Source organism: Bombus vancouverensis, chromosome 6 (genome assembly GCF_051014615.1).
Source record: "Bombus vancouverensis nearcticus chromosome 6, iyBomVanc1_principal, whole genome shotgun sequence".
NCBI classification, from domain to species: Eukaryota; Metazoa; Arthropoda; class Insecta; order Hymenoptera; family Apidae; genus Bombus; species Bombus vancouverensis.
This window is the reverse complement of record NC_134916.1, coordinates 11,880,843-11,908,288: the sequence shown is the minus strand read 5'-3', so window position 1 is coordinate 11,908,288 and position 27,446 is coordinate 11,880,843. Positions and strand designations below refer to the sequence as shown.

General features: G+C 35.6%; 1 protein-coding gene and 1 long non-coding RNA gene across 2 annotated transcripts in view; one reads left to right on the top strand and one right to left on the bottom strand.

The window, feature by feature from the left end:
• The window catches only part of LOC143302821 (uncharacterized), a 53,896-nt gene extending 40,747 nt beyond the window's left edge, over positions 1 to 13,149 (top strand). The window contains exon 2 of the long non-coding RNA XR_013058628.1: positions 12,450 to 13,149. This is a non-coding gene — a long non-coding RNA (uncharacterized LOC143302821). The remainder of the gene's footprint in view (positions 1 to 12,449) is intronic.
• LOC117155797 (uncharacterized) lies at positions 2,207 to 17,259 on the bottom strand. Its single transcript, XM_076619265.1, has 10 exons — positions 15,448 to 17,259; positions 14,475 to 14,531; positions 14,114 to 14,401; positions 13,651 to 13,719; positions 13,509 to 13,577; positions 13,284 to 13,403; positions 13,151 to 13,216; positions 12,977 to 13,045; positions 12,510 to 12,680; positions 2,207 to 2,895 (listed from the first exon to the last, which is right to left on the bottom strand). The coding sequence occupies exons 1-10, from the start codon at positions 17,206 to 17,208 to the stop codon at positions 2,860 to 2,862; spliced, it is 2,706 nt and encodes a 901-aa protein (XP_076475380.1). The 5' UTR covers positions 17,209 to 17,259; the 3' UTR covers positions 2,207 to 2,859.
• Between the last annotated feature and the right edge of the window lie 10,187 nt (positions 17,260 to 27,446).

Here is a 27,446-nt window from a genome sequence, read left to right as displayed (position 1 = left end):
AGGGCTGCACGAACTGTGTGATTCTCTGATGTTCCTTTCGCATAAACGAACTTTTGCTGTATTCAAAAATGTGGATCGAGAAATTTATAGCGCCTTGTAGCGATCGTTAAGCATATGCGTATCAGTCCGCAACATGAATAAATACATATACCGTCTCTACTTTCTCCGCTCGGCCACGGAACTTCCTACATCGGTGCTATATTCAACAAGTCAACCATACGTTCATAAACACCACTCCAGCCATAATATCGGTTTACGCGAATTACATCGATTCCATAATTTACTTTTGCAAAACAATAAAGCGTTACGATATTGGTACGAGTTCCTTCCCGACCAGAGAAAGTTCTTAATTTTCTTCGTCCCTCTGACAACTCAATCCTATCGAACGGTAAGAAGGAACCAGCGTTACCTGTTGAAAGTATATTTATATCGCGGCTTTCATAATGATAAAACGCGTGGCATAAGTGCGAATTACTCACGAGAAAAGCGTAACGTTGATCGAGATCGTGTTATGCAGGTGTCCTTTCTAACAAACAAAATATCACAACACTGCAATGCAGTCATAGAAATGTACGTCTGTATGTATGTACATATTTATATATTCGCGTATTAAGTTCGTCAGAACGTGAATTCGTCCGAGTACGCATCCACGTAACCATGGTCTAAAACGTCGTATCATTTTACTTCCAAAGAGAGTCTAGAAGAAAAACCGATCTTTTTGCATCGATTGCCAAAGAAGTTCTCCATCAATAAAATTCCACGTGTCGAGATTGCGTGCGATTACACGATGCAATTCTCTATGCTGCTACATGAGCCATGTAACAAAGTGGATACACTTGTTCTGAGTCGCGTTTCGCAACGTGCACTTGCAGTTAGTATCCTCTGAAGGCTTTTCTATCGAGTACAATTTCCAACGGCAGAGATTACTGCAACGCAGCTTCGATGTTAATTAGAAAGTTCAGAAACGATCGAATAATCTGAAGAATCAACGACGATGCGGTAATATTACTTTACAGGATATTTGTATTTGTTATCATCGGATAAATTGTAAGTGCCACTTTAATTGTACTTTTCGTGATGAATTCGATTAGTTTGTCTCTGTCACGAGAGATTTTTTGTAGTGATATTTAGTAACGTATAATTTCTTACAATTACGAAGTGTAGGATACTAACAGAGTTGTAATAACTGGATGATTTATTAGTTAAACTTGATGGCTACCTTTAAACTATAATATTATTATTATTATTATTAAAAAAACATATATATAAAAATACATGTATTATTAAAACAAAGATTATTTTTAGATTCTTTGAGTTATAAAACTGGTTACGAAGGTCTTTTATATTGATACAAAAAAAATCTCTGATGTAATGCAGCCAGTGATATTTGAATAACAAATGTACGTAGAAGTATACCTTTGTATATACCAAATAGGAAAGTATCTTATTACCATGTTTTTTAATAGGTAATTTATACTTATGAGCGATAGTATATCTTATAGCTTGAAATATAAAAGGTGTACAGTAAATAATTCCCATTTCCTAACGATCAAATAACACACGTTACCTTCTCTCGAAGTACAATGGAAGAGCACTACGAGAACAATTCGATAAGCTTCCCGCAATGAAAATACTGGGGATAAAAATCTCGATTTCAGGTCTCCCCATAAGTTTTCTACGATCTATGATCATGTGTCGTCGTAACAATTCTATTGCTCAGTTACGCAGCTCTTTTATAACTCGTTTGTGTAATTGTTATGTACACAGGGACTAAGAAGTGGATCGCTTTAGTCTCTTCCACGAAACGAAAACATCAGTCCTAGAAGAAAGTAAAAGTACCAAAGAACAGGATCGCACTTTATTTATCGCCAGATTCAATTCGTTCGATTTAGAAGATCTTTCCATGGCATATTCACTCATCAACAGTTCAAGCTTCGTATTGTTCGACCGCGAATTAGTCGACACGTAATAATGCGCGAAATAGGAAGCTCGACCGCGACGAGAGAGCAGACTCGAGAGTAAAAGTATCTCCAATCATGTTGTTACGTAACGCGAAAACTTGTGAAATTTCCGCATGAAAGAGTACACAGTCCAAGACCTTAAACTTTGCGGCTGCTGATTAGGTTTCACCTTCTCGAGAAGAAATCGCCGAACAAACGTGATTAGGGGAGGTGTTTTAATTAAACAGTTCATCAATCCACTGAGATGTTTTTCTTTATTTTTTCTTAATATATAATGGCTACGCAAGTATTCGAACAGTGAGCTCTCGACAAAAGATTAATCGATTGTCGTAAGTGCAAACAATTTTATTAACAACTTTATATACGTGATTATCGATCATCGCAACGAATAGAGTTTATGCTTTCATCTCGTTCTGTGTTGAAATCATTGTCATTGAGAAACTCATGGACTATTGTATTAGAATGTCATTAATTACAGATGCATATTATATGAATCGATGTTGAGAAAACCGTCATTAACTTTAAATTGATGCAGTGAATCATAATTATATTGCATTACGCATTCTATTACAATCTATTCTTAATGCAATAAAACGTCTATAAATTAATCGCATATCTGCGTTCAAATTAATATCAATGAAAAATATTTAAAAATTTATCCTATTTACTATAGGGTATATAAAAATATATCTTGAAAAATTGTACTCATGACAAAGATTCGTCACTCGACAAGGACGCAACGAAGGCCGCGAACTTTGTCTTTGTGTCCTAGTTATTGAGCAGGATTGAGGTCGAAGATCCATATGTTTATGAGTTGATCATTCATAATGTTTATTTAATTAGAGATGAAATTGATGTGGTGAAAGACGTTGTGAAGAAATCATTGTGAAAGAACTCTTTAGCACCTTCCACCATAGCCAGGTTGGCAATTAGCCTGGAAAAGAAAATCGTTTCAGCGTCAGATAATATTGTATTTAGTTGCCATTTTATACAGAAGGAGAGTTAGAAAGATCGAAGATAATTTACTCTATATTAGATACACTATGCTATAAATATTAATTATATTATATCATAGTAATTAATTTATTATTACACAAACTTATAGGTCACAAACTTACGTCATATGTCATATAGCTCTTTTCGTCGTAAAACATTCAAATCGGGTAATGGTCGTGCAATTTGAATTCCATCGAATTGAATTCCACTGATAAATTGTAGAGAAAATATTTACCTTGTTAAATTATTTATATTCGTTCGCAATTACTATATTATTCGATTTGAGAAAAAAGTTTCAAAATATTCGCCAGAATGGTGAGATGAAGCATATGATGCAACAAAATATTACTTATACGTTAACTTTGATATTAAAATTTATCCACACCTCTCAATGTTATTTTACATCTTATTAAAAATGGTTAATGTTGTAAGACCAAAGTGATTCGAATTCGATTACGAATTATACGAGAATATTTCGTATATTTTTGCATATTATATATATCTTTTAGATTTTTAATCATTTTAATTTCTCATAAATGCATAAAAATTCGCCTAATTATGGTAAATCCAGTATAGCTAATAATTATTTCGTACCATATTATTTAACATAAAAATTCTAATAAATTGCGCCAGGTTCAAAGTTCTAATTCTTAGATATGTTTTACGCAACTAATACTTATATCTACGTATAATGCCCGTGATAAGGTTTACATCATCGAAAAAAAGGACAGGACGTGTTTTCTCTTATTACCATAAAAACTATGATTTACCAGAATCACGTCAATACAAGCTTGATTATATCGATACAGGTATTTTGTCGCAGAATCCGGTTACGATGTTTCGAAATATTCAAGCAGACTGTATCAACCGGATCAATCTCTGTTCCGGTAGTCGATCTTGCAATTTCACCTAATAGCTTGCGCAAACATAATAGATCCCAATAGAGAAAAATACTTAGATCTGATGTAGGCCGCCTCGTTTTGGAACATAGTAAATCGAATTAATAGTAACGGATGCAAAGAGGTACAGTGTTTGTTGTATGAGTTCTTGAACAAAATATTTCAAAACGCAGTCAGAACACGATGAATTTATTTCTTTTTGTAGAAAATCAGATATTTCTTTTATTTATTACAGCGTGTAACTTCTGCTTCTCTTCGACTTTACTTCACAAGAAGTAACTATGATTTTGACTTCAATGAAGATCTACAATTTTTTTTTTCTTATTATTTAATTTGTACTTTACAATTTGTCCAGCTGGACATTTGGTAAATTTGTCTAACTTAGCTGCTAAATAACATGTGGATACCATCGGGATACCATGGTTATACCATAACCAGCGGGATACCATCTGCGAGTTTGATTATTGTATTTGTTTAGTGAGATCAGTGGGGTGTTTTCTTTTTTGTTTTCTTAGAGATCTACAATGACTACGAAAAATGTTTAATCAGGTTCTTCTATGTTTCATCATCATGATACCAACTTTTGTAGTAAAATTTTTAATTTTTTAAGAATGTATTATTAAATGCCACGAAATGTAATATACTCGAGCCTGATTAATTATATGAGTTGTTCAAAGGCCGTATCAAGCAACTCTATACACTAAAAAGTGCAGAAATGCAATGATCTTTTTACAATTTACCATTGGCATCATCTGCCGATTTGAATTGAATAATCGCGTAATTATACGCGATATTCAAGTTCTCTGTTGCCAAATGTTATCAGTATATCCTATAAGTCAAGACCAGGTAAAAATGTCATATGAACGTAAAGGCTTCACGGGGAGAAGGAGAAATGTCAAACTTTAACATTTCCCAAAAAATAAAAATTTATGTTTCAATATATAAACTTCAGAAGTCACAATTTCATATCTTCTCACAGATATTTTATCGAAATAAAACATTTTATTCTTCGGCATTCTCAACTTTTACTACTAATTTTAAATAACATAAAACAAATTTAACAGCAAAAAAATGAATTTAAAAAAATCGCAGAAGCATATGGAAGACTGACAAACTGAAAATTTATTAAAATTGACATCCCATCCATTGTTTTCTCGTGGACTGTAGTTAGGGTCGTACAAGTATTATGAACGAACCTTCCGACAATACTAGATGTGAATATTCTTGATCTATTCATTCATTCTAATACTTCATTGCATAGTAACGCATCTCTGTTACTGTTCACGTCATATATTGTCTTTTTTGTTATAATTGCTTAATAATGTTTCCAATCATATATATTTATATGATATTTTCTATTTATTTTGACCTATAGTTTCTAGCCTAACCTTTGCCCGCAAAAAATTGGCTTCTGAGCAATTAATATGTAAATGCTAAAACAGATACAATGGTGTGCAAATACTGTTTATAGTCACCGTACTTATTTTCTATAGTTCTACTTGCAAGAAGCGGTCAAGGATCAAATGTTTCTAGCATTATTACGACACAACGCAATATACATATATTGTCGCATTGAAAAATCTCCATTGTACGCCGTACGTATTCATCGGCACGACCCAAACACGAAGAAACCGAAAGTCGAAAAACGGCTGACAGGTGCAAAGGTTCTTCTTGCAACTAATCTGATTCGTTCATCTCTTCCCTCGTTCTTCGAATGCATGTGAATAGGAAAAAATAGAAAGGAATTGCGGTAAATGCTGCGGTAAAACTGGCCAGCAACGAGATCAAAAGAAATTTCGCAAATTCGCGAACGGTTCGAGGGTCGACCGGTGTCCCATCGATGACGAAAAGTACAACTTTCTTTTGAGAATCGAGAGTGAACGGCCTTCCCTGTTAGCGACCATATTACATTATTATGCAAAAAACCAGGAGAACCATTCAACCAGTCGTCTATTTTATATACAGAATGTTTGATAAACTTTATTTTTCTAATACTGCAATGCCTGTCCCTTAGTAACTTATGAATAATAAAATTTTAATATTCAGAAAAGACGTGTGTTACATACAGTAGAATTCCATTTATCTAATTCCATCGTGAGAAAAGTTCATGAAACTGGAGTTCATATGTATATCTAATAGTTATAACAAATGTAATACGATGAGCACACGGGAAAAAATGTGAATGTCAAGTTTTAACGTTTCTCGGAAAACGAAAATGTATTTTTTCTATATATAATATCATAACGTCATATTTTCTCATATGTGAAAATAAAACACCATTTTATTCTTCACATTATTTTGCATTATTCTCAACTTTCGAAGCATTTACTTCTTTCTTTCGCTGTTTTTATTTGACATTCCTCATTTTTTCGTCGTGGGTTCAATATCTTGTAACTACTGTGAAACACAGAAAATTTTAATTCGCGGTGTGACATAGCCAATAACAAAGAACACACGCAGGAGCATACGGAAAAAGTTTTAAAATTCGATATTTTCCCTTTGTATATTCGCTATGTGACTTTCAGTTTATACATAGTTGAATTGTATCATTAAAAAATAAGTATACATGAGCGAGTTCAGTAATTTTTTCCACTAACAACTAAGTAATAAGATAATATGAAAAAACAGTGTCACTCACGTAAAATGTTATAACATTCTGTTTCGTGAAGGTACAAAAAATCTATTAAAGACATATTACAGAACACATGCAAAAACAGATGTTATATTTAATAAATAAAAGAAGTAGATTATCTCATAAATCCTTTAATCTCTTTGGCAAGAAGAAATACTAACGAGAACCCGTATCATACAAATACTATCCATCGTTATTTTTTATGAAGGTAGATTTAATAATCGAGATTGAAAAAAATTCAGTAGAATTATTTCTGTAAAAGGATCTATAAATCTGTGATAAATATGTATATCGATAAGAATGTATTTTCTAGTCAAACTACGTATTATACAATTTTTATTTATTTTGTGAGTATAAAAAGGACAGGTCATTACAAATAATAAAACGATATTATAAACAACATTTCAACAAAATTTCCAATTTACCTGTACACAATTCACTATTTTATCTCATAAACACGTTTTCCAAAAACCTCCTCGATTGCAAGTGAAATGTTGCATTGACATAACGTTGATTCTCAACGAGTTAATTGAGCTAAGATTTTATTACGGTAAAAGAAGTTCTAGCGTATCAAGTTGCGTGTCGAGTAAATTTTCCAATATTCCTATAATCAATGGATACGTTATTGTCTATCGAATATCCCAGTTCATACAGCGTATAATGTACGACGACTATCGTCAGGTCTTCCGTGATCGTTTAGCATGGTTGGTAAACCAGGCGGACGAGAAAAGGAAAAATGAAATCGGGAAAAACGTTTCGATCTATATTAAAGTTCCTCTATATCATACAGTGTCCATTGAACGGTGCTACCGGAAATTCGACAGTTCCAGCGTGACTTTCACGGTCCGATAACGATATTGCCAAGTACACGAAACGGGTAATGCAACTTGATCGTGGGTGGTGACACGAAAGAACGGAAGAACGCGATCTTCCGCGTTCATTCATAGGTCAAACGGTGAAATGTACTTTCACCTTCCAACTCCGGAGTCAGCCTCGACCGTGAACGCGATTTCAAAGCATGCAACGAATTTTGAAACGACCATCTCTTTCCCTCTCATTGAGATCTGGTCGAAAGATCTCGCGAAGTGCAACGTGTTCGAGCAAACAGCTAGCGTGTAAGTTGATAATAATCTCTTATTTAACGATTGTTGAAACCATAGAAGATCATTAAACTGCGGATGCTTATGTAAATTTGTGTTTCTAAACGCGATTAAAAGGACGAGATATAAATAGAAAGATACGTGCTTCATCCTTCAGATACTGTAACAAGTATGGGAAAGTTCTGCAGTATCAACGAAAATTAGTTTTAATTTAGTTCCATCGGTAAATATTAATATTGTACTTATATAAGCAAATTAGTAATACAGTTATGTGTAATATATTTCACAGCCATGTTGTCTGCTTAATTTCTTATTATAATAATATAATAAGAATAACCAAGTAATCGAATAATTTTGTCTGAATATGTCCATTATCTTCGACTTATAATAATAAATTTTGAATAGAAACTATATTACACTCTATGCAATCTACACAATTTTGCAATATTAACATTTTACATATGCATAGAAATACATCATCTAACCATCGTTCAATAGTTTACATCCTCGTAAAACGCACTGCGGTCGGTTTAGTAACGCGCGAGGTCAAAGTTTACCTAATAGATAGCTTTTTTCCAAGTACATCGAGTACATCTCGTAATCGACGAGTCGCGTTAGACCATTGATAATTTATAGCATAGATACTATCAGTGATAGGTACGTTTTCTGTACCTAAGAGTTATGAGACAGTTTCGAAATTTCACGAACTCATTTACATACATGTCACGCTCGATAACAAAAAGTTCGATTTTTCAACTTATTTTCCACACACGTAACACCGTGTACGGATCGATGAATGATCGCTAGAGAATTGGCGCCAGAACGTTCACTTTTAACGCGATCAACGCCATTAATAGTCAACGATTTATTGAACGCGCTATTAATTCATCGCATCTCATTGATTTTATATGATCCGAGTGAAATCGAGGCGTTCAACCAATGATACATCTATTTACCGATTACTCCATGACGCTGCGTAATCGTATACGAACGATAGTATTACGGAATAAACTTCTTTTTCTTCCTCTTTCTTTCTTTTCTCATTTGTCTCTTCTTATTTTCCCCGTTTTTTCTCTCATCTTTTTATTATCGTCATTTTTCTTATTGAGATATGTATAATTTTGTGCGCTAGACTAGATTGGCCGCGTAGTAGTGACACACGTATGTGAATATGAGTGTGCGGAAGTATGTGTGTGCGTGGCGTCTCAAAAAACATGAATGTAACTGTTCCGTTGGTAGTTTGGTATGGAATATGGTGAGACAAAGAGAGTGCTGAGTCGCGTGTAAATGTTTATCGACGAAGATCCTAGAAATCGTTTATTAAATAAATCTAAAACTATTTTAATATAAATTCTAAGTGTAATCTTAGTGTTCCTTTACTTTTATTTCGGCAATTAAGATTCACAATTCTCAACGCTTCTTTCATCTTCTGTCATTTTTTTTTTTTTTTGTAAGGAAGATATAACGCGTTAAGTGACTCGTTTAATGATTATTTCTATTATTCTCAAAATAAAATAGAACCCTGATTTTTTAATATACCAAAACAAAACGATCGATTATCGGAACGTCGATTGATGGAAACTTCGTAAATAGTTACGTTTGACAACAAAATGTTTTATAATACTCGGATGTCTCTTTTTACAGCGACATAAGGCAATGAAAAGAACGATTGCCGCATTCCACGTACATACAGCTTTTAAAAAACCGCGAAACCTTTCATTAAAATTGAGAATGAAACGATGAAATGCGACCATCTCGTGAATCATTTAATTAAACGGGTACCGTAGGTGGTGAGAGCAAATTTATAGGTTACCCTGTCCTTTTCAGGAGAAACAACAACCGTTACGTCATGTGTGTGAAACCACATTTGTCTTGTTCGAGAATGCAACGCCCAAATACGCTCAATCCCCTTTCCGAGTCACGTAATCCGCTATCTCATTACACGTCATGCACTTCCACGTGTTCGTGGAATAAATTGGTCACATATTTATCGACTTTTGTGGCAAAAGTATATATTTTATATATAAAAGAGATTATCGAATAAAGCTTTCCTGTTAGAAATATTAAGAAACATATTTCCAAATATCTATGACCCTGAATAAATATATTTTGCATATATATTGTTTGTATACATAGAAATATATTAAGAAACAAATACACATCATCGATGCATGTTATTAATGAACGTCAGTTTAATGACTTGTATTCGGATATTATAGAATTCCTTTGTGCCACTTTCATACGACGCAGGTGACGAAACCACCATTTTGCAATGTTTTAATAAACCTGCTAATTATCGAGCTGCTGTCTTATCACGATAACCCAATTTTTTTTCATAACAAGGTGGCAAATATAGATCGTGCAACAACTACGTACAAGCACAGGAATAGTTAAAAAAAATCGCTTACAAATAAGTGAGTAAGACGTTTTATCGACATTATCGTATTTAATTTACCAACTAATATCAATACTAGTAAGATTCGCATGTTAGAAGTTATAATTATAATTAATAGTAAAATAAATAAATGAAAAAAATAGTGAAATTTTATTCGTTTTGTTCCTAAACTTGTTATTGCTATGCAGAGGTATTTATTAATCATTACTATCAATTACTATTAACAGTGTAATAGAATGACAAATGAAGTTCAGTGTAGAAGATAATTTATATCTCTTTATCCTCAGTTTCCTGCATTTCTGAGTTACAAATGCTTTCAACATTTTATGGAAAATATATACAAATGCATTACGTATGATAACATTTAAGATGTGAAATTTATGGTTAATATATTTTACTATTTTCTACTTTCCCTCAAGTCACACTGTTATACCATGATTAGCTTCTCAAAACTTTAAACATTTTGATTCTTTCTATATGTGCAATGATTTCGTGGAAAAGTTTGCAAAATATCGTCGTTATTGAAATATGCAAATGCATAATATGAAGGTTCTAGTACCGACAGTAGAGTTTAACATAGACAGGAAAACAAAGTTTAAAATATAATAATTATGTATGTTCGATTGAAATAGAATGGCCTCAAATTAGGTCGAATCGAAAGTATCAGATCGATGACGTATTTTGCATCCTTGGATTATCACGAGCTCGAAATTAGTAATTAGCTTGTATCTATATACAATATCAATTGCACGATCATTACCGCAATTATGCTAAATTCTTTAATAATGAAGTAATTCACAATCTTTTGTTGCTCGATTCTGCGACTTCCTGCGACTCTGTATGTGAATGACGGTTAATCAATTTCACGCTTAAGTTTCGCGATATTAGACAAAATCAAAAGACAGACGGAGCGCGAAAGAACTCACTTTTATTTCTCACATATTGCACAAAAAATGATAATACGTAATATTCTACCTAGTGAAGGAACAAACTGTAGAAAACAGCTTGCTGACGGATAAATCAGCATTTCTAAACTAATTACGTATATCTTGAAGATACGAGTAACTTGTTTGAACGTTCCCAAGGCAATTTCTATCGACGTTCGGCTTTCTCTTTCATTCAACCCTTCCAAAGGGACAAATTAAATTTGAAAAGATAAGAATCTCAATATATATATATAAGACATTGAATAATAAAATATAACAAAATATAAAATATAGATATATTAATAATAAAGTACAAGATACAAAACATATAAAATAAAATCTAATTTATCATTTTCTACATACTATAGCAACGTATACTATATCGTTTCACGTTGTTCATGTACATAACTTTAATTAATATGAAAGGTAATTGCCATCATCTATGGATGTCTTAAACTTCTCGTAAAACTACATCAACTTAGAATTCTATCCATTCATCCACGAGTACTTCTACTTACAGACATTTCGGTATCCTGTTATTCCTTCGGCATAATCGCGATAGAAAATTACTACTTTGACAAGCAAGAGCGCTATAAAGATAATATGTATTATCATCTATAGTCTTATTAATCGTTGTGGTTTACTAGTAGTTATGCTAATAGTCTCGCTAAGAGGAACCGATGTACTGGATGGCGTGCCATATTTAGGGGGTGGACCGTAAGGTGCCGATACCGGTTCATTCGAGCTGTTCGACGAGGCGCCTAAAATAGTCGTAATAGCGTTCACTAACGAAGCAACCACTTTTAATATCGCGTTAAAGATGTCTTTGATCGATGAGCCGAGCGGATCAAGTGAGTTTGATGATGGTTTAGGCTGAAAAGTTCAGAAGCTCAGTCACAGAAAGCTAATAAGTATTTTGCGGATGTTTATGCATTTATGGAAAATTTAACCCATTGATCGACTGTCGTCGTAAGATGAAACGCCATTGGAATTAAGTTTGAGATATGGTAATCGCTTATTTACGACTTCATTTAATATCGTATTTAGCTTTGTGACTTTTGGAGGCAAGTGTTTATAAAAATGTGCTTAGAGGGTTAAACGTCGTAAGATGCACATGATGTACGTAATATAGAAAAATATACAGGGTGGTTGGTAACTGGTGGTACAAGCGGAAAGGGGATGATTCTACGCGAAAAAAGAAGTAGAAAATATAGAATAAAAATTTTTTTAAATTTTTTTTTAATTTCTCCATCGAGACAACGATCTACAGTGAGATCCATTATAACATACCGCAGGCTTTTTTCGCGTAGAATCACCCCCTTTCTGCTTGTACCACTAGTTACCAACCACCCTGTATAAAACATTAAAACGTAAATGTACATTTTCACATATTTCCTAAAATATTAGAACACATAAAATCGAGTTCTCGTTATAATAAATAAAAGATCAAATGAGGTTATTTGTCTTTGGAAAAATGTGAGTCTTCATAAACATCCACAGACTACTAATAAAATCTTATGTTTTTGACTCTGGATTACAGGAGACAAGCGTAATGTACTGGCGAATAAGAAAAAAAATGAGAGGACAAAGGAAAACTTACATAACCGTATGGACGGGGAGGACCATGGTCAGCACCATAGCTAGTGGGAGCTCCATAAGTGTCCTTGACACCTTTGGAACCACTGGAACCTGCACTGGTGCCTGCTATAGCTCCAGCGACCACCGCTTTCACGAGACTCATTAAATCTGATTTACCACCAGCTCCTGAATTCTGTAAAAAATCCAACAACCAAAGGACAGTTAACGGGTGTTCGTTAATTATTGTCAATTATTTTTAAATTAAAATTTTAAATTAAAATTGTATAATGGTCCATTACATCGATAAGATGCGAAAGCTTTTCGTTTAATATCTTTAGGTTGGCCGTTTTAGTGTTAAAAGGTTTGCAATTATTTCGAAAAACTATCGAGAGGCAGTACACGATGGTATACATGAGACTGGTTTAGTAGTGAAACGGTCGATTTATTAGAGAAGAACAAATTGTTGTTAACAGAAAAGTCAATGCGTACTTTGCTAAGACTAGAGACAACTCCGGCGATTAGGTTTGAGAGCACCGTCATCTTTCCAGGTCCAACCGGCTAGAAATAAATGGATATTTTATAAAATCAATATATCATTACTAAGAAACATAATATGACAGTAATAATAATGAAAAATATCGTAAATAAATAATATATATGTACTTCGAGCAAGGGACCCAATGAAGCCTTAATCAGATCACCAAAACTCGATCCACCTTGACCTGGAGCCTAAAATTCACTTCAATTTGCCTTCTAATACGAAGAAACAAACATTTCCAAAAATTATTATATTTACGTTACTGATTTGACGACTCAATGGTACAGCCAATGGACCAATAATGGGCCCGATTAGCGGTGCAACTAATTGAAGAAGCGGTGTCAAAATCGCAGCCGAATCTCTTTCGCCATTCTTACCCTGAAACAAACTTTATTTTTTACCTGACCTTACCTGCGCTCTCGGTATTCCTTCTTATCCATTCCGTTTCTCTGCGAAAAATTCTACAGAAACTTGATAACTCACTCTACTAAGTTGCAACAATATTGGAAGCAACAGTGCTGGGATATCGCTTCCTCCTGCTTCGCCATCTCCCTAAAAGCGCAAGATGATGTTTTTTTTTTTTAAATAAACGAAGCATTTCGAGATGATTCATTAGAGTTCTTACGTCCGACAGGTCTTGAAGTATTGGAATTCCTACTTCGAGTAAATCGGCAATATCAGCGTCGGAGTCAGGCTGAAAAAATGAACAAATGTAGGATCCATGATAAATCCGATAATATTCATACAATTAGATCATCCAATAAGTTTGTATTGTTTATTTCCTTGTTATATATAGAAGCTTTATACTAATCTATCCAGCGTTTATATTATTCCCTCTTCCTTTAGATATCTTGGCTGTAATTTCTCATTAGATACAAATCAAAATGTATATTATTCATTCATCTTTCCTTCCAAATGCCTTCTGTAGATCAAATTCGATCGTATAAAATTATTCATTTCGATCATTTACTATTTTGTGTTCTTTAAAGACATGGCGAAAAATATGAACATGGTACGAACTTATTAAACAACCTAATATGTTTAACGTTTTGTATTAATAATTTCGAAATCTTCGTCGAAGTTCTTACGTCGCTAAGATCTTCCAAGGCTGGTGCGACAAGCATAAGCAAGTCGATGATAGTTTGTATGGGACCACCTTCGTCGTCGTCGTCATAGTCTTCATCTGACTCACTTTGGTTAGAACTCTCTTTAGAGCCATTCTTGTTATCATTTTCTTCATCGGATTCGATGCCATCGTTATCTTCGCCGCTGTTTTCTTTACTTTTGTTACCTTCTTTCCCATCATCGTCCTCTTTGTTATCATCGTCCTCGTTGCTGCCATTATCCTCTTTGCTTCCACTGTCGTCGTCATCGTCCTATCGATTAAAAGTTCTCGTAATAATAATATTTCGCGATATGCTACACCATAGAAAATGAAATCGAACGTACCTCAACTTGTTGCGCCAAAGACGTCTGATTACGTCTTCCTTTCTGTTTGAGCGCAGACTGAAATAAACGAATCGACTTCAATAATGTTCCGTTGATGCGTGTTCGTTGTTGTTTTCGGATAACACCGGTAACGTTGAGAACGCAAGCGAATTCGAAGAAATTCTGTGATGTCACACGCGAGTTTGCACAACGATCTCTTGTTCGATAAATCCGAAGAAAATTAGACGAAAGAGAAATAAATATTTCTGCTGATTAGATATATAATTAAATCGTTAATTAATTCATGATTTAAAGACAGATGATGAGGCGTGATGAATGGAAAAAAATTATTTTGCAGAAAATCAAAAACGCACATATACCTCGTCGACTGTATGAAATCTATAAGTCGATTTCTCGTTAAACATGATACATTCATTTTCGCAATTCTTTTTCAAGTCATAAGTTGTATATACGTGTTACATAATTATTTGTGTTATGTAACACCAACTTTCGATTTTATTTGCTTACCCATGAAGCCTCAAAAAAATCCACATTATTTCGTTGATGCTCGTAATAAACAAGGCACATTGAGTAATTAACGCGTCCAATTAAATTATCTACGCCACACCTGTCAAACCTCTCACATTGTCTCTAACGAATGCAACCTTATCAATTCACACTTTTCTTTTATACAGTGTCAATTTATGCACACCTTTCACCCGCCTACTTCTAATAACTTTGAAGTTATACGGTTCTTGCTTTCTCATTTCTTCGCAAAGATAAAAATATATCTTTACCGTTTGTTCTCCTTTTACATCTACAAAGCTAGTGAACGCTGAAAGCCCACAACGTTAAAGCGTAAACAATTCAAACAATCGAACTAACAGAAACGCACATTCTGCTTCTATTGGGAATTTTCACTTGTGACGTTTACATTATGTGCCACATCAACTGGTCAAATATGTACTATACTTATACTCATCACTGAACTTACCGGTGGCTTCTGAGTAGAATAAAGTTGAGTTCTCTGAGACTGTGGAACCCTTTGACGCACTGGAACCCTCTGCGTAGTCGATGACGTCTGTTGATTCAACGGAGGCGGCGTAAGATTCGTCGACGGAGTATTATTTCTTCTGATCGCGACTATCGTCTTCAACAACTGACTAATCGGTGATGATTGACGCTTTCCTTCAGATTTTTGTTTCTTCGACTTGTCCTTCTTCGCGCCGTCCTTCTTCTTCTCTTGCTTCTTCCGTTCCTCCTTTTTAGAATTGTTCGTTGTTTCGTTCACTTGAATACTATCATCGAATACAACGTTGATTTGTCCAGATTCGTTGGTCACGGTGTAATTGGTATCAAAATACGGTGGAAATTGATCAAGAGGATCTCTAGTTGGTATCGTGAAGTATTTGCCACCCTCGTTCTTCAACGTGGTCGTTTGTACAGGTTCTTCGTGGGTAAACGTAATCACCGCTTCGAAAGGAACTTTGAACAGCGGTTTTACGGAACTTATGTTCCTCTGTTGAGATAGAAAATCAACGCCTTTCAATGGTATTTCATCGTTGAAAACCAGAGGACTCCGCGTGGTGAACGTGATCTCATCCGCGATACCCTGGTTATTGGAAACATTCCTCTCGACTCCGTCGAAAAAATATCTAGTAACAAAAGGATCGTTTGGGAACTTGATGTTGTCACTAGTCATGGTCACAGGTAGATAAGTCCTCGCAGGAGGCGAAACTACGTTCGTATTTCGAACGACATCAGTAGGTCTCACGTCGATGCCAATAGCTGGTCCAAAGTCAGGAAATTGAGGAACAAACAGCTGTCGATCCGCGGATTTCAATAAATTCGTCGTGTCGAAGGCATCTTTGATGGTTGGCTCTTTGAATCTCGATCTTGGAATATTTATATTCGCTGTGATCTCTAGTGGACTTGGAACAGTGGTATCGGTGATCGCGAAACTGTTAAATGTTGGTTGAAGTTGTCGATTGTTGTTAAATAAACTCTTCGTAGTCGCTCCGTTGATCGTAAACGATGGCAACTGTGCAGTAGCGTACACCTTATCGTTTGATAACTGAAGGTTTCCATTTCTTTGAAGGTCTCTGACGTTCTCGGGTTGTCTACGATTCTCTGAAACTCTAACATTTTCAGGTTGTCTACCGTTTTCCAGAAGTCGAACGTTTCCAGGATGTCTATCATTCTCTACAATTCTTATGTTTTCCGTGTGTCTACCGTTCTCCAGAATTCTAACAGCTGCTGGAATTTTCGTTTTCTCAAAGTTCTCGGCGTATCTCGTGTTCTCGAAGCTCTTTGTGTTCGCATAATGTCGGATAGCATTGACAGGTTTGATGTTATCAAAATTTTGCAATTCCAAATTTCTATCGCTGTTCTGCGCTCTTACGCTCTCGAAACCTTTGCTGTTGTCGAAACCTCTGTTGCTCTCTGCCGCTTTGACATTTCCAGTAGGTTTCGACTGTGACTCTTTCACAGTAGTCAGAGTGATATTTATTCGAGACGCCATTAGACCCATAACGTATCTGGCCCATGCTACCAAGTCGTCCTTGGTCGCAATTTTCAGCGGTAATTGAATCTCCAGAATTTTTGGCACAGCGGAGAACCCGTTTCTCGCGTCGTTCGAAGCGTCTTCTGGCAAACGTTTCGACAACGGTGCGGCCATTGAAATCACCAGGTTTGTCGCTATAAGCGCGAGCATCGTATAGGACCCTGGTATTCTTCTCGACAACAGGAAAAACATCGTTATTGATCTTCTTTACGAGACAATTTATCGAACGATAAGGTATTAAATATATTTAACAACACTGATACTCAATCGTTATTCAACGTCCACGCGAATTCATAGAACAAAAATCGACACCTGGACGTCATTTCTGCGCAACAGGCGCACCTTCCATTTGACACAGAATCTGTCGTTGCTTGATAAAATCGACAACGTATTCCCACTAGGTATTGCACATGTCGATCGTAACCGTTATCGGGTAAAGGGAAATTCGACGTAGAATCGCGACGTGAAAACTGATCGGAGACATGGAAAAGTGGATGTTTTATAGCGGGATGAGTAATTGGTCGCCCCTTTCCTTGCTGATCGTGGAAGCGTGCACTTTTTCCGTGCGCCGATCGGCATATTGGCATTTCTAATGACAGTGTACAACGCCGCGGCGAGTGCACTCACTTCCGTCGTTGCATTCGCAATTACGGGGGTGCAATTCCTCGTAGGAGGCGCGGTGCACGCAAAGTGCGGCCGACGACAGGCTTTCGCAACGCACGGCAACCGCCTAATCCGAAAAAACGTGTGTAATGGATTCGAAGTGTACAATTGGGACGTCGATTTACTAATATAGCATCTTTATCTCTTAATGGGTGCTTCATGAAATCTCCAAGTCTGTACTTTATGGATGGTCTGTCCTTTGTTTCTTTTGTCTTCGAAGTGATTGCGAAAAGAAGCGGAGAATCTTGAAAAAATTCGTTTTTACGGTACTCCATTTTACATGTTGACTTCGGACAGGTGAAATGTTATGGAAGAATGGATTAGGAGAAGTGTTAGAATTTAATTAAGATTAGAATTAAGATTAATAATGTGTGGAAGACACAATGTTTGTGTTGAAATAATATAATGTGATATTTATTAAACAATTATTACAGGAATATAAGTAAGTATTGTGGAATGTAGACAGTTGGCTAGTGACCCATGGCCCTTGAAAAGGTTTACAACCCCACTCTCTATGCAGTAATGAGTGTGACCTATGTTGGTGTCTGTGTGGCGTCACACGTGCCACAGAACCTTCTAGTAGCTTCTCGACGTGCCCATCGAGAATGTTTCATCCATATCCTCACGCTTCTTCCGGCGAATCCTCGAAAGAGCATGCACGTGTTAGCCGCCGTGGTGCAACTCACGAACGCACGCTAGTGGGGATGGCGTTGGGCAACGAAGGGAAGAATCCGTACGATCAATCACCTCATCTGCATGCGATTGATATCGTTGTATTCCAACAAGAAGACGTAAGGATTATGAGAGATCGTGCATGGAAGTAGTCTAACAGTTTATGATGGTCACTAAGTTCAGATGCTCGCTTATCTTCCATGGTAGAATTATATCGATATTTATAATCATTTTTCTCTTATCGCCTGTAAAAGTTGGAATTATCACGATGAAATCTGTTATTTTTGTTCCTATCATCTTGTCGACATACGCTTCTTCCTTCTTTCTTTTGCAGTAACCATAGTAACCATATTTACGTAGATCGAAACTGTTCTCGACTTTTGTCGACAAATACAACAAAGCGAATTGCAAAAGTTAAACAAATTGACAATGAAACCTTACAATTAGCAACTTGTAGTTGGCCGTGAACGTGATGTTGAAGTATTAGAAGGTGGTAACAATGACCTTAGCATTAGGCGAATAAACTGCCACTGCGTTCATTAACAGTTTTCAGTACAAACAAAACAAGGACAAGTTTAACTCTATCCCACGTTGATGAAAGTTACCACGCTGGTTCGTGCATATTAAGTTAATCGCACTCCCGCGCCGCCGTCTGAAGTTGATCTAAGATTTTGCTCGAGTCACATTGACCTATACTTTCAGTTTCCAAAGTGATTCTATCGTCGTAACTTTGATAAATTCGCGATAAAACGTTATCTACATCGATCTTAAATGCCTAATGAACTATATCCTTATATAAGCGTAGAATGGTTCATTGGATGTTCGATATATGAACTTCTCGAAAGAGAAATTCACCATCTCAATTTAAAGGAGTATATTTCTTAATCTTATTACCATTCACGGATACGTGATTAGCAAATTAAATTTAATTATTAAACGACTGAAAACGTGAATAGGATTAAAGAAGTGAAGCATAACAAAGATTAGTTTCATTTATTCAATACTATAACGAATTCATCACATTTCCGCACCTTAAAATATTCCATAATCCATAAACATTCGCAACGTAATGATCTAGCTTCATAAAAATCTTCATAAAAACTGTTTTCGTAAGCTTATCTATTCCAAGACGATGGCATAAATAACCGCGAATGCCAAGATAAATATTAAAAAAAATAATGTCCGTAACATCTTCAGCTTCCTCTATTTTTCTATTTATAGAGTTGATCAACATGAGTTCCGAGCATACCGCATAAAAATACAGTACAGATATCATGAAGTATTCAGCAAGCTGCCTCCTGAAACACGTAAAAAAGAGACGAAAAGAAAAAAAGGACGATGTACGTGACATGAGAAAGTCAACGATGATTCTACAATCGATAAAATTGTGAACGATTAAAACCAGTCAACGAACTGTAAACTCTGCTACGTTATCACGCTGATTATCAGCGATCGAACAGATATAGCGACGTATCGTGGAGCCTGGGCTCTGTCTTACAACTAGCACCGTTAGATCGGTTTACTGACCAGCCTCAAGAGACTGTTATCGTGCCACGACGATCGTACCAAACGACGGTTGGACGCCTTTTATAATCCTTTGAAGGTCGATTTCGTTGTTCGATAGAATTTCAATACCCTCGACGATTTGCGATTCCATCGTCAATCTTTATCTTTCATCCGCGTGTTAGGAAAAGATAGAGTCGGGATCATTCTTGTTTATGCAACGATCGCCTTACATCACCTTCCAATTATTCGCATCACTTGTTCAGTTTCCGCTGGCAATCGGCGAATGTTCATAAATTAATGTCAAAATTTTGTTCAAGCTCGAGTCCAATTTTAAAAGCACGTCTAGATGTTTAAATGCGAAACTGTGAATTGACTATAAGTTTGTTAAAGATCATCTACAAAAGTGAAAATGTTACGACGTTACTGAAACTAAAAATATAAGCTGTGAATCGATTATAAGTTTCTTAATGATCGTCTATAAAAATTAGAAAGTTCTTAATACGATACAACTGTCCTTAACGACTTATCGATTCAGTTACGTTTGTTCGTAAAATTCCACGTGTCGATCGGAACGCGTGGCTTTACAGATATATGCAGATGTAGGAGGACAGATGGAGGTTGTTGTCTCTCATGAATGTATGTATAAAGAATATTTATTTGACATCGGCGATTTGTAATCCTTCTTCTTCCTTTGCGAAATCTACCACAAATATTGCTTAGTTTCTTAATTTAAAAGTTTAAGGTTACATTTTCGAACAGATTTACGCGAAAGCCGTTTTTTTTCATCTCACATTTCTACATATCGTAATTAAATATTAAGTTGTTCGGAAAGTGTCTTTCTTTCGCACACATGTTTTTTACAACAGTGCACCTTCGTACAAACGTGAAACCAAGTATGTGAAATGTCACGGTGTAATTCGACAAAATAGTATAAAACAAAACACGTTGTGCGTCTATTATTTCCTCATAAAACGAATGAAACTTTTCGGACAAGATAATATAAAGCATCACGACACGCCACAAATGAAACTATCCTTTTTATGCCGAACCAATTTCACACATATTAATACGAATTATTGTTTTTATACTTTCTATTCTATGAGCACATTCAACGTTCTTTATTGATTGCTTTTTACGTGCAAGATTCTACTCCGCGAGATCTTGTAATTTTCTACCTTCTAATCGATTTCAGGTAAACTTAATAACATCTCTGACGTAACCAGAGAAACTTACAAGGGATAAAAAGGAAGTAGAAGGGTCAGTTAACACTTTGACTGCCACCTTTCTTACAATTGTAAAAATTGTAATTGACAGTTAGGGCATTTCGAATATAACCGATAAACTGAAGATACTTTGAAATAAAAAGTGCCCCACTGAACAATTAAACATTTTTATTAGCATCAATAAAAAAAAATGAGACTAAATCTTGATGATGATGATGATGATGACGATGATGATGATGACGATGACGATGATGACGATGACGATGATGACGATGACGATGACGATGACGATGATGACGAGGATGACGATGATGACGATGACGACGATGACGACGATGATGACGATGACGACGATGACGACGATGACGATGACGATGACGACGATGACGACGATGACGATGGCGACGATGACGATGGCGACGATGACGACGATGACGATGATGACGATGATGACGATGATGATGATGATGATGATGATGATGATGATGATATAATAATAATAGTAATAATATATAGATATAATAGTAATAATAATAATAATAATACAAACATGAATACGTTAAACACGATGTTTACAGGCGTCCTTATAAAATCTGATAGAGACATCGATTCGAGCAGTAGAAACTATAGAAAGTAGTCGCGCGTTTCAATTTTTTTTTTGCTCCGTGTGTATGTGCGTGCGTGTGTGCTTGTTGGAGCGCGTCCACGTTTAAAAATATATTTATTAAATGTTAACAGGATGATTCGCCGATCGTGAAAGCTACATCTAATTATTGTCGTGGTTACATGGTTGCGATGTCGTTTGCTCCTGTGCAATTAGTACCAGGAAAGAAAAGACATTGTTACTCGGTGATGGTTCGTTCAATTGTTAGCTTGCATATTGAATTTCATTTCGCTTTTTCTCTTTGTCCCTGACAAATGATTTCGTTTAGGTGGACGATACGGCGCGTAATTTTCAAGAATAGTATCGTCGATCAGTTTTTAAAAGGGAAACCCAATTAATTTCGTTTTTCTGCGAGATTTCGCAGGATTTCATAACGTTGCAGAAGGGAAAAAGTGAAAGGCATTCGGTTTCCTGCTACTTTGACCGAATGACACGGGAGAAACACGTGAAGTTCGAGATTGAAAGCACGAAACTTGGACGATCTTCTTCGAATATCTAAAGAATCGTATTATAACTATGATGACACTTTGACTGCCACGCCGAAATCACATGTTTCGCTGAGGACGCCACGGGAGTATTTTTGTTATTGAAAGCGTATAATGGCAAAATAATGATAAATTGATGATGTAAGACAATATTCTTCTCCAATGGACCGTTTATCTTATTGGTGGCCATGGGTAAACACCGTGGCACCTTGGTAACAGTTGATAGCGACATATTATAACGAGGCTTCGTGTATTTCAACAAACCATTCGCATTCGTTATTTCGTCGTAAGCAAAACGTGCAGAATATATTGTTGAAACGTGTAGAAGATATTAGTAAAGAATATTTGCTCATTCTAAATATAATAGTAAGGCATGTGCACACTTCTAACTTCAATTATATGATTATAAAGCAGCATTTACGATTATTTTCTAAGCTGTGTTTATAATAATATTCGTATATTCGTATATTACGATACTAAATTGATTCGCGATACGAAAAGAGAGCAAGCGTCTGTTTACAATAATATCTGCAATTGTAAGTCAAAAAATTAATTAAAACGTACTTGTCATATCTTTTCCTCGAGTGATTTTCACGTAACAGTAAAGTTACAAAAACGCGGGAGAAGACGATTCGTTGTTTGGATGCTGGCAAAGATAAAGAACGTCGGTATTTTACGCAAGAAAGTGCAATAATCTATAGTACGAATATTCTGGAACGCGTCGCGCCCAAACCAAATAAAAAGCAGTAAGATCGTAGCAAAAACTGGTTGCTTTAGAATTCATGGAAACTTATCAGTTGCTAGGCTGACAATTATATATACCACATACTGGCTACTTTTCATTCGACCGATATTCAGATTAATAACCTATGGATCAGTCGAATTAAATATACTGCGCAGTTGTCGTTAAATAATTATCGTTGTTGTTAATTCTAAAATACATTGCGAAATCGTTTTGTCGCCGTGGAACTGCGCCACGACTCGGTTCATCCGTTTGCGTCATACAACGCGTTGAAATCTTCACGAGGTCAAATTCGGTCAAAAACGGATTCGTCGAAACACGATTTTGTCAAGGGTTGTTATCAGTGAAAGGGTAGCAAAGGTGTCTCCGTCTAGCGATCGTGCATGGAAACAATAATAATCGAGAACTCTAACGATCGATTCACCGTCTTCCTCTTACTGTCGGTAAAATCGCAATTGATCATCGAGGATCGGGAGATGTGTTTTATCCAATGTATATAAACTTGGTTCACCAACGAATAGGTTCCTCTTTAAAAATGAGAAAGTTTGTGAAGCGTTATTTTATTAGCAAAAGAAAACTTCAGCGTCAAGCTACAAGCACGTACGGTGACAGACATAATTAGTTTCACTTAGTAATAAATAAAACGCTACATAATTTACATAAAGGCAGAGCGAGTGACGGTCTTGTAATAGGAAATTCCGGTTATAGCCACGATGGAAAACGATTCCGAGTTTACCGGTCCGGTTTCATGCAATTCGCGCGACAACGAAGGTTAGCAACATTCACGGTGCGACCAGTTTCTGTCGTCTATTGATCTGCTCTGCAGTCTGTCGGTGCTGAATGTTTCGCCTAACGTTCGTTGCAAAACCGATAATTGTCATAGAGCTACGAGGCGACTAGCGATTTTCTTATCGTCATATGTTCCTTCCACTTTTCGAGTTTTTGCCACTGAATAATTACACGCGATTAGCAAAATTTTCTACCGCGCACCAGCAAAAAGATGTCTGGCGCTTTCGTTTCGTGCGCAGAAAAATTGTCATACTTCGCGAATGAAAAACTTAGTTTTTTGTTCGATATTCTGCAGTTCTTGAAAGTCAATGGCCAACTTGTATGGTCATTTATCGCGTACTTGCAAAACTCTTATTGATAGCGATGTAACTCTTATTATTATTATTCTAGAGAACTTACGATAGAACCTACGAACCAAATTACGAAAAATATAGGTTATGTTTGTGCTACCTGTTATGGGGTGTTTACACCTGGCGAATATTCATGCGTTCCCCGCTCTGATGAAACGAACGGATATACGTTCGCACTTTCGTTTTTTAATTTTACTAAAATGACGAGCGAACAAGCATTTGTTCGCTTAGCGTAAACGTATCATTACAAGACAAAATTAATGAACGTAAATTGGACGAGTGAGCCAGTTAGGATCAACATAGATGAATAAGCTTTCTAGAGCAATGTTTCACACGCGTCTTAACAATGAATTAGATCATATGGGTTATATTTTCTTTTTACATGAATTTGGTTATAACACGGTTTACAAAAAAACTGCAATTCTCTTTTCGTATGGTTTCATTCGATCTGCCATATTTTCACTCTAATTTTTCTTTATGTTTTCCTTAGAATTTAATTGCCACCTATCGCCTATTTTGCTTATCTTCTGTATTCTCTATTTTATGGAAAAATGATAGAAAGTCTACTTTATTTGGAATAAAATGTCAACATTCGGTTCCGTGAACCAGCTTCAGGATGTTAAGTTACGTGGGAATTCCCCTTAATTGTTTCTTGAATATTGTATACGGTAATTGTTCGTGTTTGAAGCTACTATTTGACCGAACAAAAATGAAATCTTTAACGCGCGTAATTATGCATGTACATATAATTATCTTCAGGAACGTACAGAATAAAAAGTATATGTAAGCGAATACACATGAAATAGAGATCTAATGCCGAGGATTTTATATAATTTATTTAAACATATGTTACTGTTTGTATAATGAATAGTCGCGTCTATAACCAGTTCTCACATTTTCATATGCGTTTTACGCACTTTCAATATGGTTTTTAGTACTGTTTTATTCTGAATCTATCTTTTGTGTAAAAACAGAAGCAGACGTGTTTTGTGTCCGGTGACGCTGCACGTCTATTGCAACATACACGAGAAAACAGCGCTCGTCTGCGTTGAATATTGCATTATAGATTCAATGCATAGACTCAATGATCTTTTTACTAGCTAACAATAATTTTTCTGTTATAATATACTTAGACACAAAGCAGTGTAAAAAATCACGTAGAATAAAAAGCAAGAAATGTCAACTAGTCGTCAAAGAAGTTTGTTTAAACAAACTTTGAACGTGATGAAATCACGATTAAATAAGAACCCAAGCTGTCTGATCCTTCTAACAAAATCGACCTCGCATTCTTCCAAATATTAAAATGTTCGATAATCGTAAAGCATCGTTGACTATCGAGGTCGATTTTCGACTAATGTTCGAACAAAAAATATAAAGAATGTGCAAGACTAAAAGTAACGAGCGGAGCAATATTATTTATTTTTAACCAGAAAGGCGTGTGACCAGAGCGCGACGCTATAGTTGCAAATTTTACGTTGCAAGAAAGACTTCGCGGAAATCTCTTTGCCGAAGTACGCGTAATCGGGACCTCATGATTTTCTTTGAGGCGGTGCAACTGCAAATCAACCGTGTCTAACATCGCCTTTGCCTTTTGTTTTGCATTCTGCTTCTATGTAAATCCCGACATTCTTATTTACGTAACGCTCCAACGTTCTGATAATCGAGTTACCAGGAAATTACGCGAGAATTCGTCCTGTTCGAAAGTGAAAAAAAAAAGAAAAAAGCGCGTGTCATAAGATGAACGCCCTGTAGCAAAACCTTTCTTCCGTTTCTTTTTTCGACAGGGGACGGTTTAGTGAGATAAAAACCGTGTCACGTGATACTTTCACCGACCAGATCCGTCTTCCGGCCCGTGACATTTAAGAAGATCCCATGACGAATAGCAAAAAAAAAAAAAAAAAATTTGATCTACTGACAGTATCATTGGAATTCATATTAATAGAAATTTCCTTGAAATCTAAATTCCTTTGGAAGAAGCGTTTTGATATTGAATTTCTTTTTCTGACAAGTATTTGTTTCGATTTTAATATTCGATAGTAATAATTATTAAAGGTTTTGATAGATAATCTTCTAGTGATATTCAGATTTCTGTAATTTTGTATAATTGTTCTGTTACTTACAAGATGTATTCTGTACATGTATATTTTGATCAGTCACCTGGTCGAATACTTTGATATGCGAAAAAACCGCTACAGTATTTTCCACATAACAAGGAGAAGCGTTAAATAATTTTCCGTATTGATACATGCTGGATCCATAACAAAACTACAGCGTGAAACGTTCAACTTGTAAACATTAGTTTTATATAACGCGCTTGGATATTATAGAGTTCCTAGAACGTTGCAATCGCGCGTGTTTGCCATGTTAGCAGCGAATTAATAACAGCTACAAAAATATTCTTAAATTTTCTAACAATTACTGGGACGCAAAGTAATAGACATCGTTAGCGCCGATAATAGCCTAACAACCGGTGTGTGTCATATTTTATTGCTTTAACGATAGTACAATCTTCATAAGCGATCGTTCCAACCATAAATGAGTCATTCGGAAGCAACTTTCATTAATTCCGTAATTTAAAAAGAACATCGGTATATGTCTATTGTAATTAATGTCTCTAAATAAATGAATTAAAGGAAGTAGAAAAAAGCGATAGAAACATTATTTTGTAAAATTCATCATAGAGTTTATGCTTATTTATATCATCCTCGTGCGATAAATACACACGTGCAAGTAATTTATTCGGTTTTTGAGGAATTGAACATTAATTATACGCCTTTTGAGAAATGTACAAAAAGTAGAGCGGTGTGGTTTGCCTTTTGAAATGTTCATTTGTCTACATTAGAACTTGCATCGTGAAACCTTTAGTTTCTCACCTACTTCCACCAGGTGCTAACAATTCCCAACTTTCCATTATTGGTCACAAATTTCTAAGAAGCAACTTTACGATATCATCCTCCAACCAACTCGTGCTAACTAGCAAATTTCAATTTTCTTCATTAACATACGAGTATGTCTATGAATGATTAACTTGTATCTGAAGAAATCTAATTATGCATCTGACACTGCATCTATACATATCAGCTCTAAATTATCAATTTTCAAATGACATTCATTCGGTGCAATATCCTTCAACATCGTAAATGTTTTGTCGAGTCATCGAAAACGAGTCTAAAATTATCATACAATCGCAAACATAAGAAGTTTAGCAATGACGAATTGTGCTAAATCTAACCCTATAATCTGCGACGCATAAAAGTATGGGCAAAAAAGTGATTCAATCCAGTTTTGTAAGAACATATCGTAAGTAGTCCTTGGCCTGTTCGCGAGCATCTGAAG

Coding starts and splice junctions, on each gene's coding strand:
- LOC117155797 (XM_076619265.1), bottom strand. CDS start 17,208: ATGTTTTTCCTGTTGTCGAGAAGAATACCAGGGTCCTATACGATGCTC. Junction 14,532..15,447: donor ATTCTACTCAGAAGCCACCG/GTAAGTTCAGTG, acceptor CGTTTATTTCAG/TCTGCGCTCAAACAGAAAGG. Junction 13,217..13,283: donor TGAGTCGTCAAATCAGTAAC/GTAAATATAATA, acceptor AGTGAATTTTAG/GCTCCAGGTCAAGGTGGATC.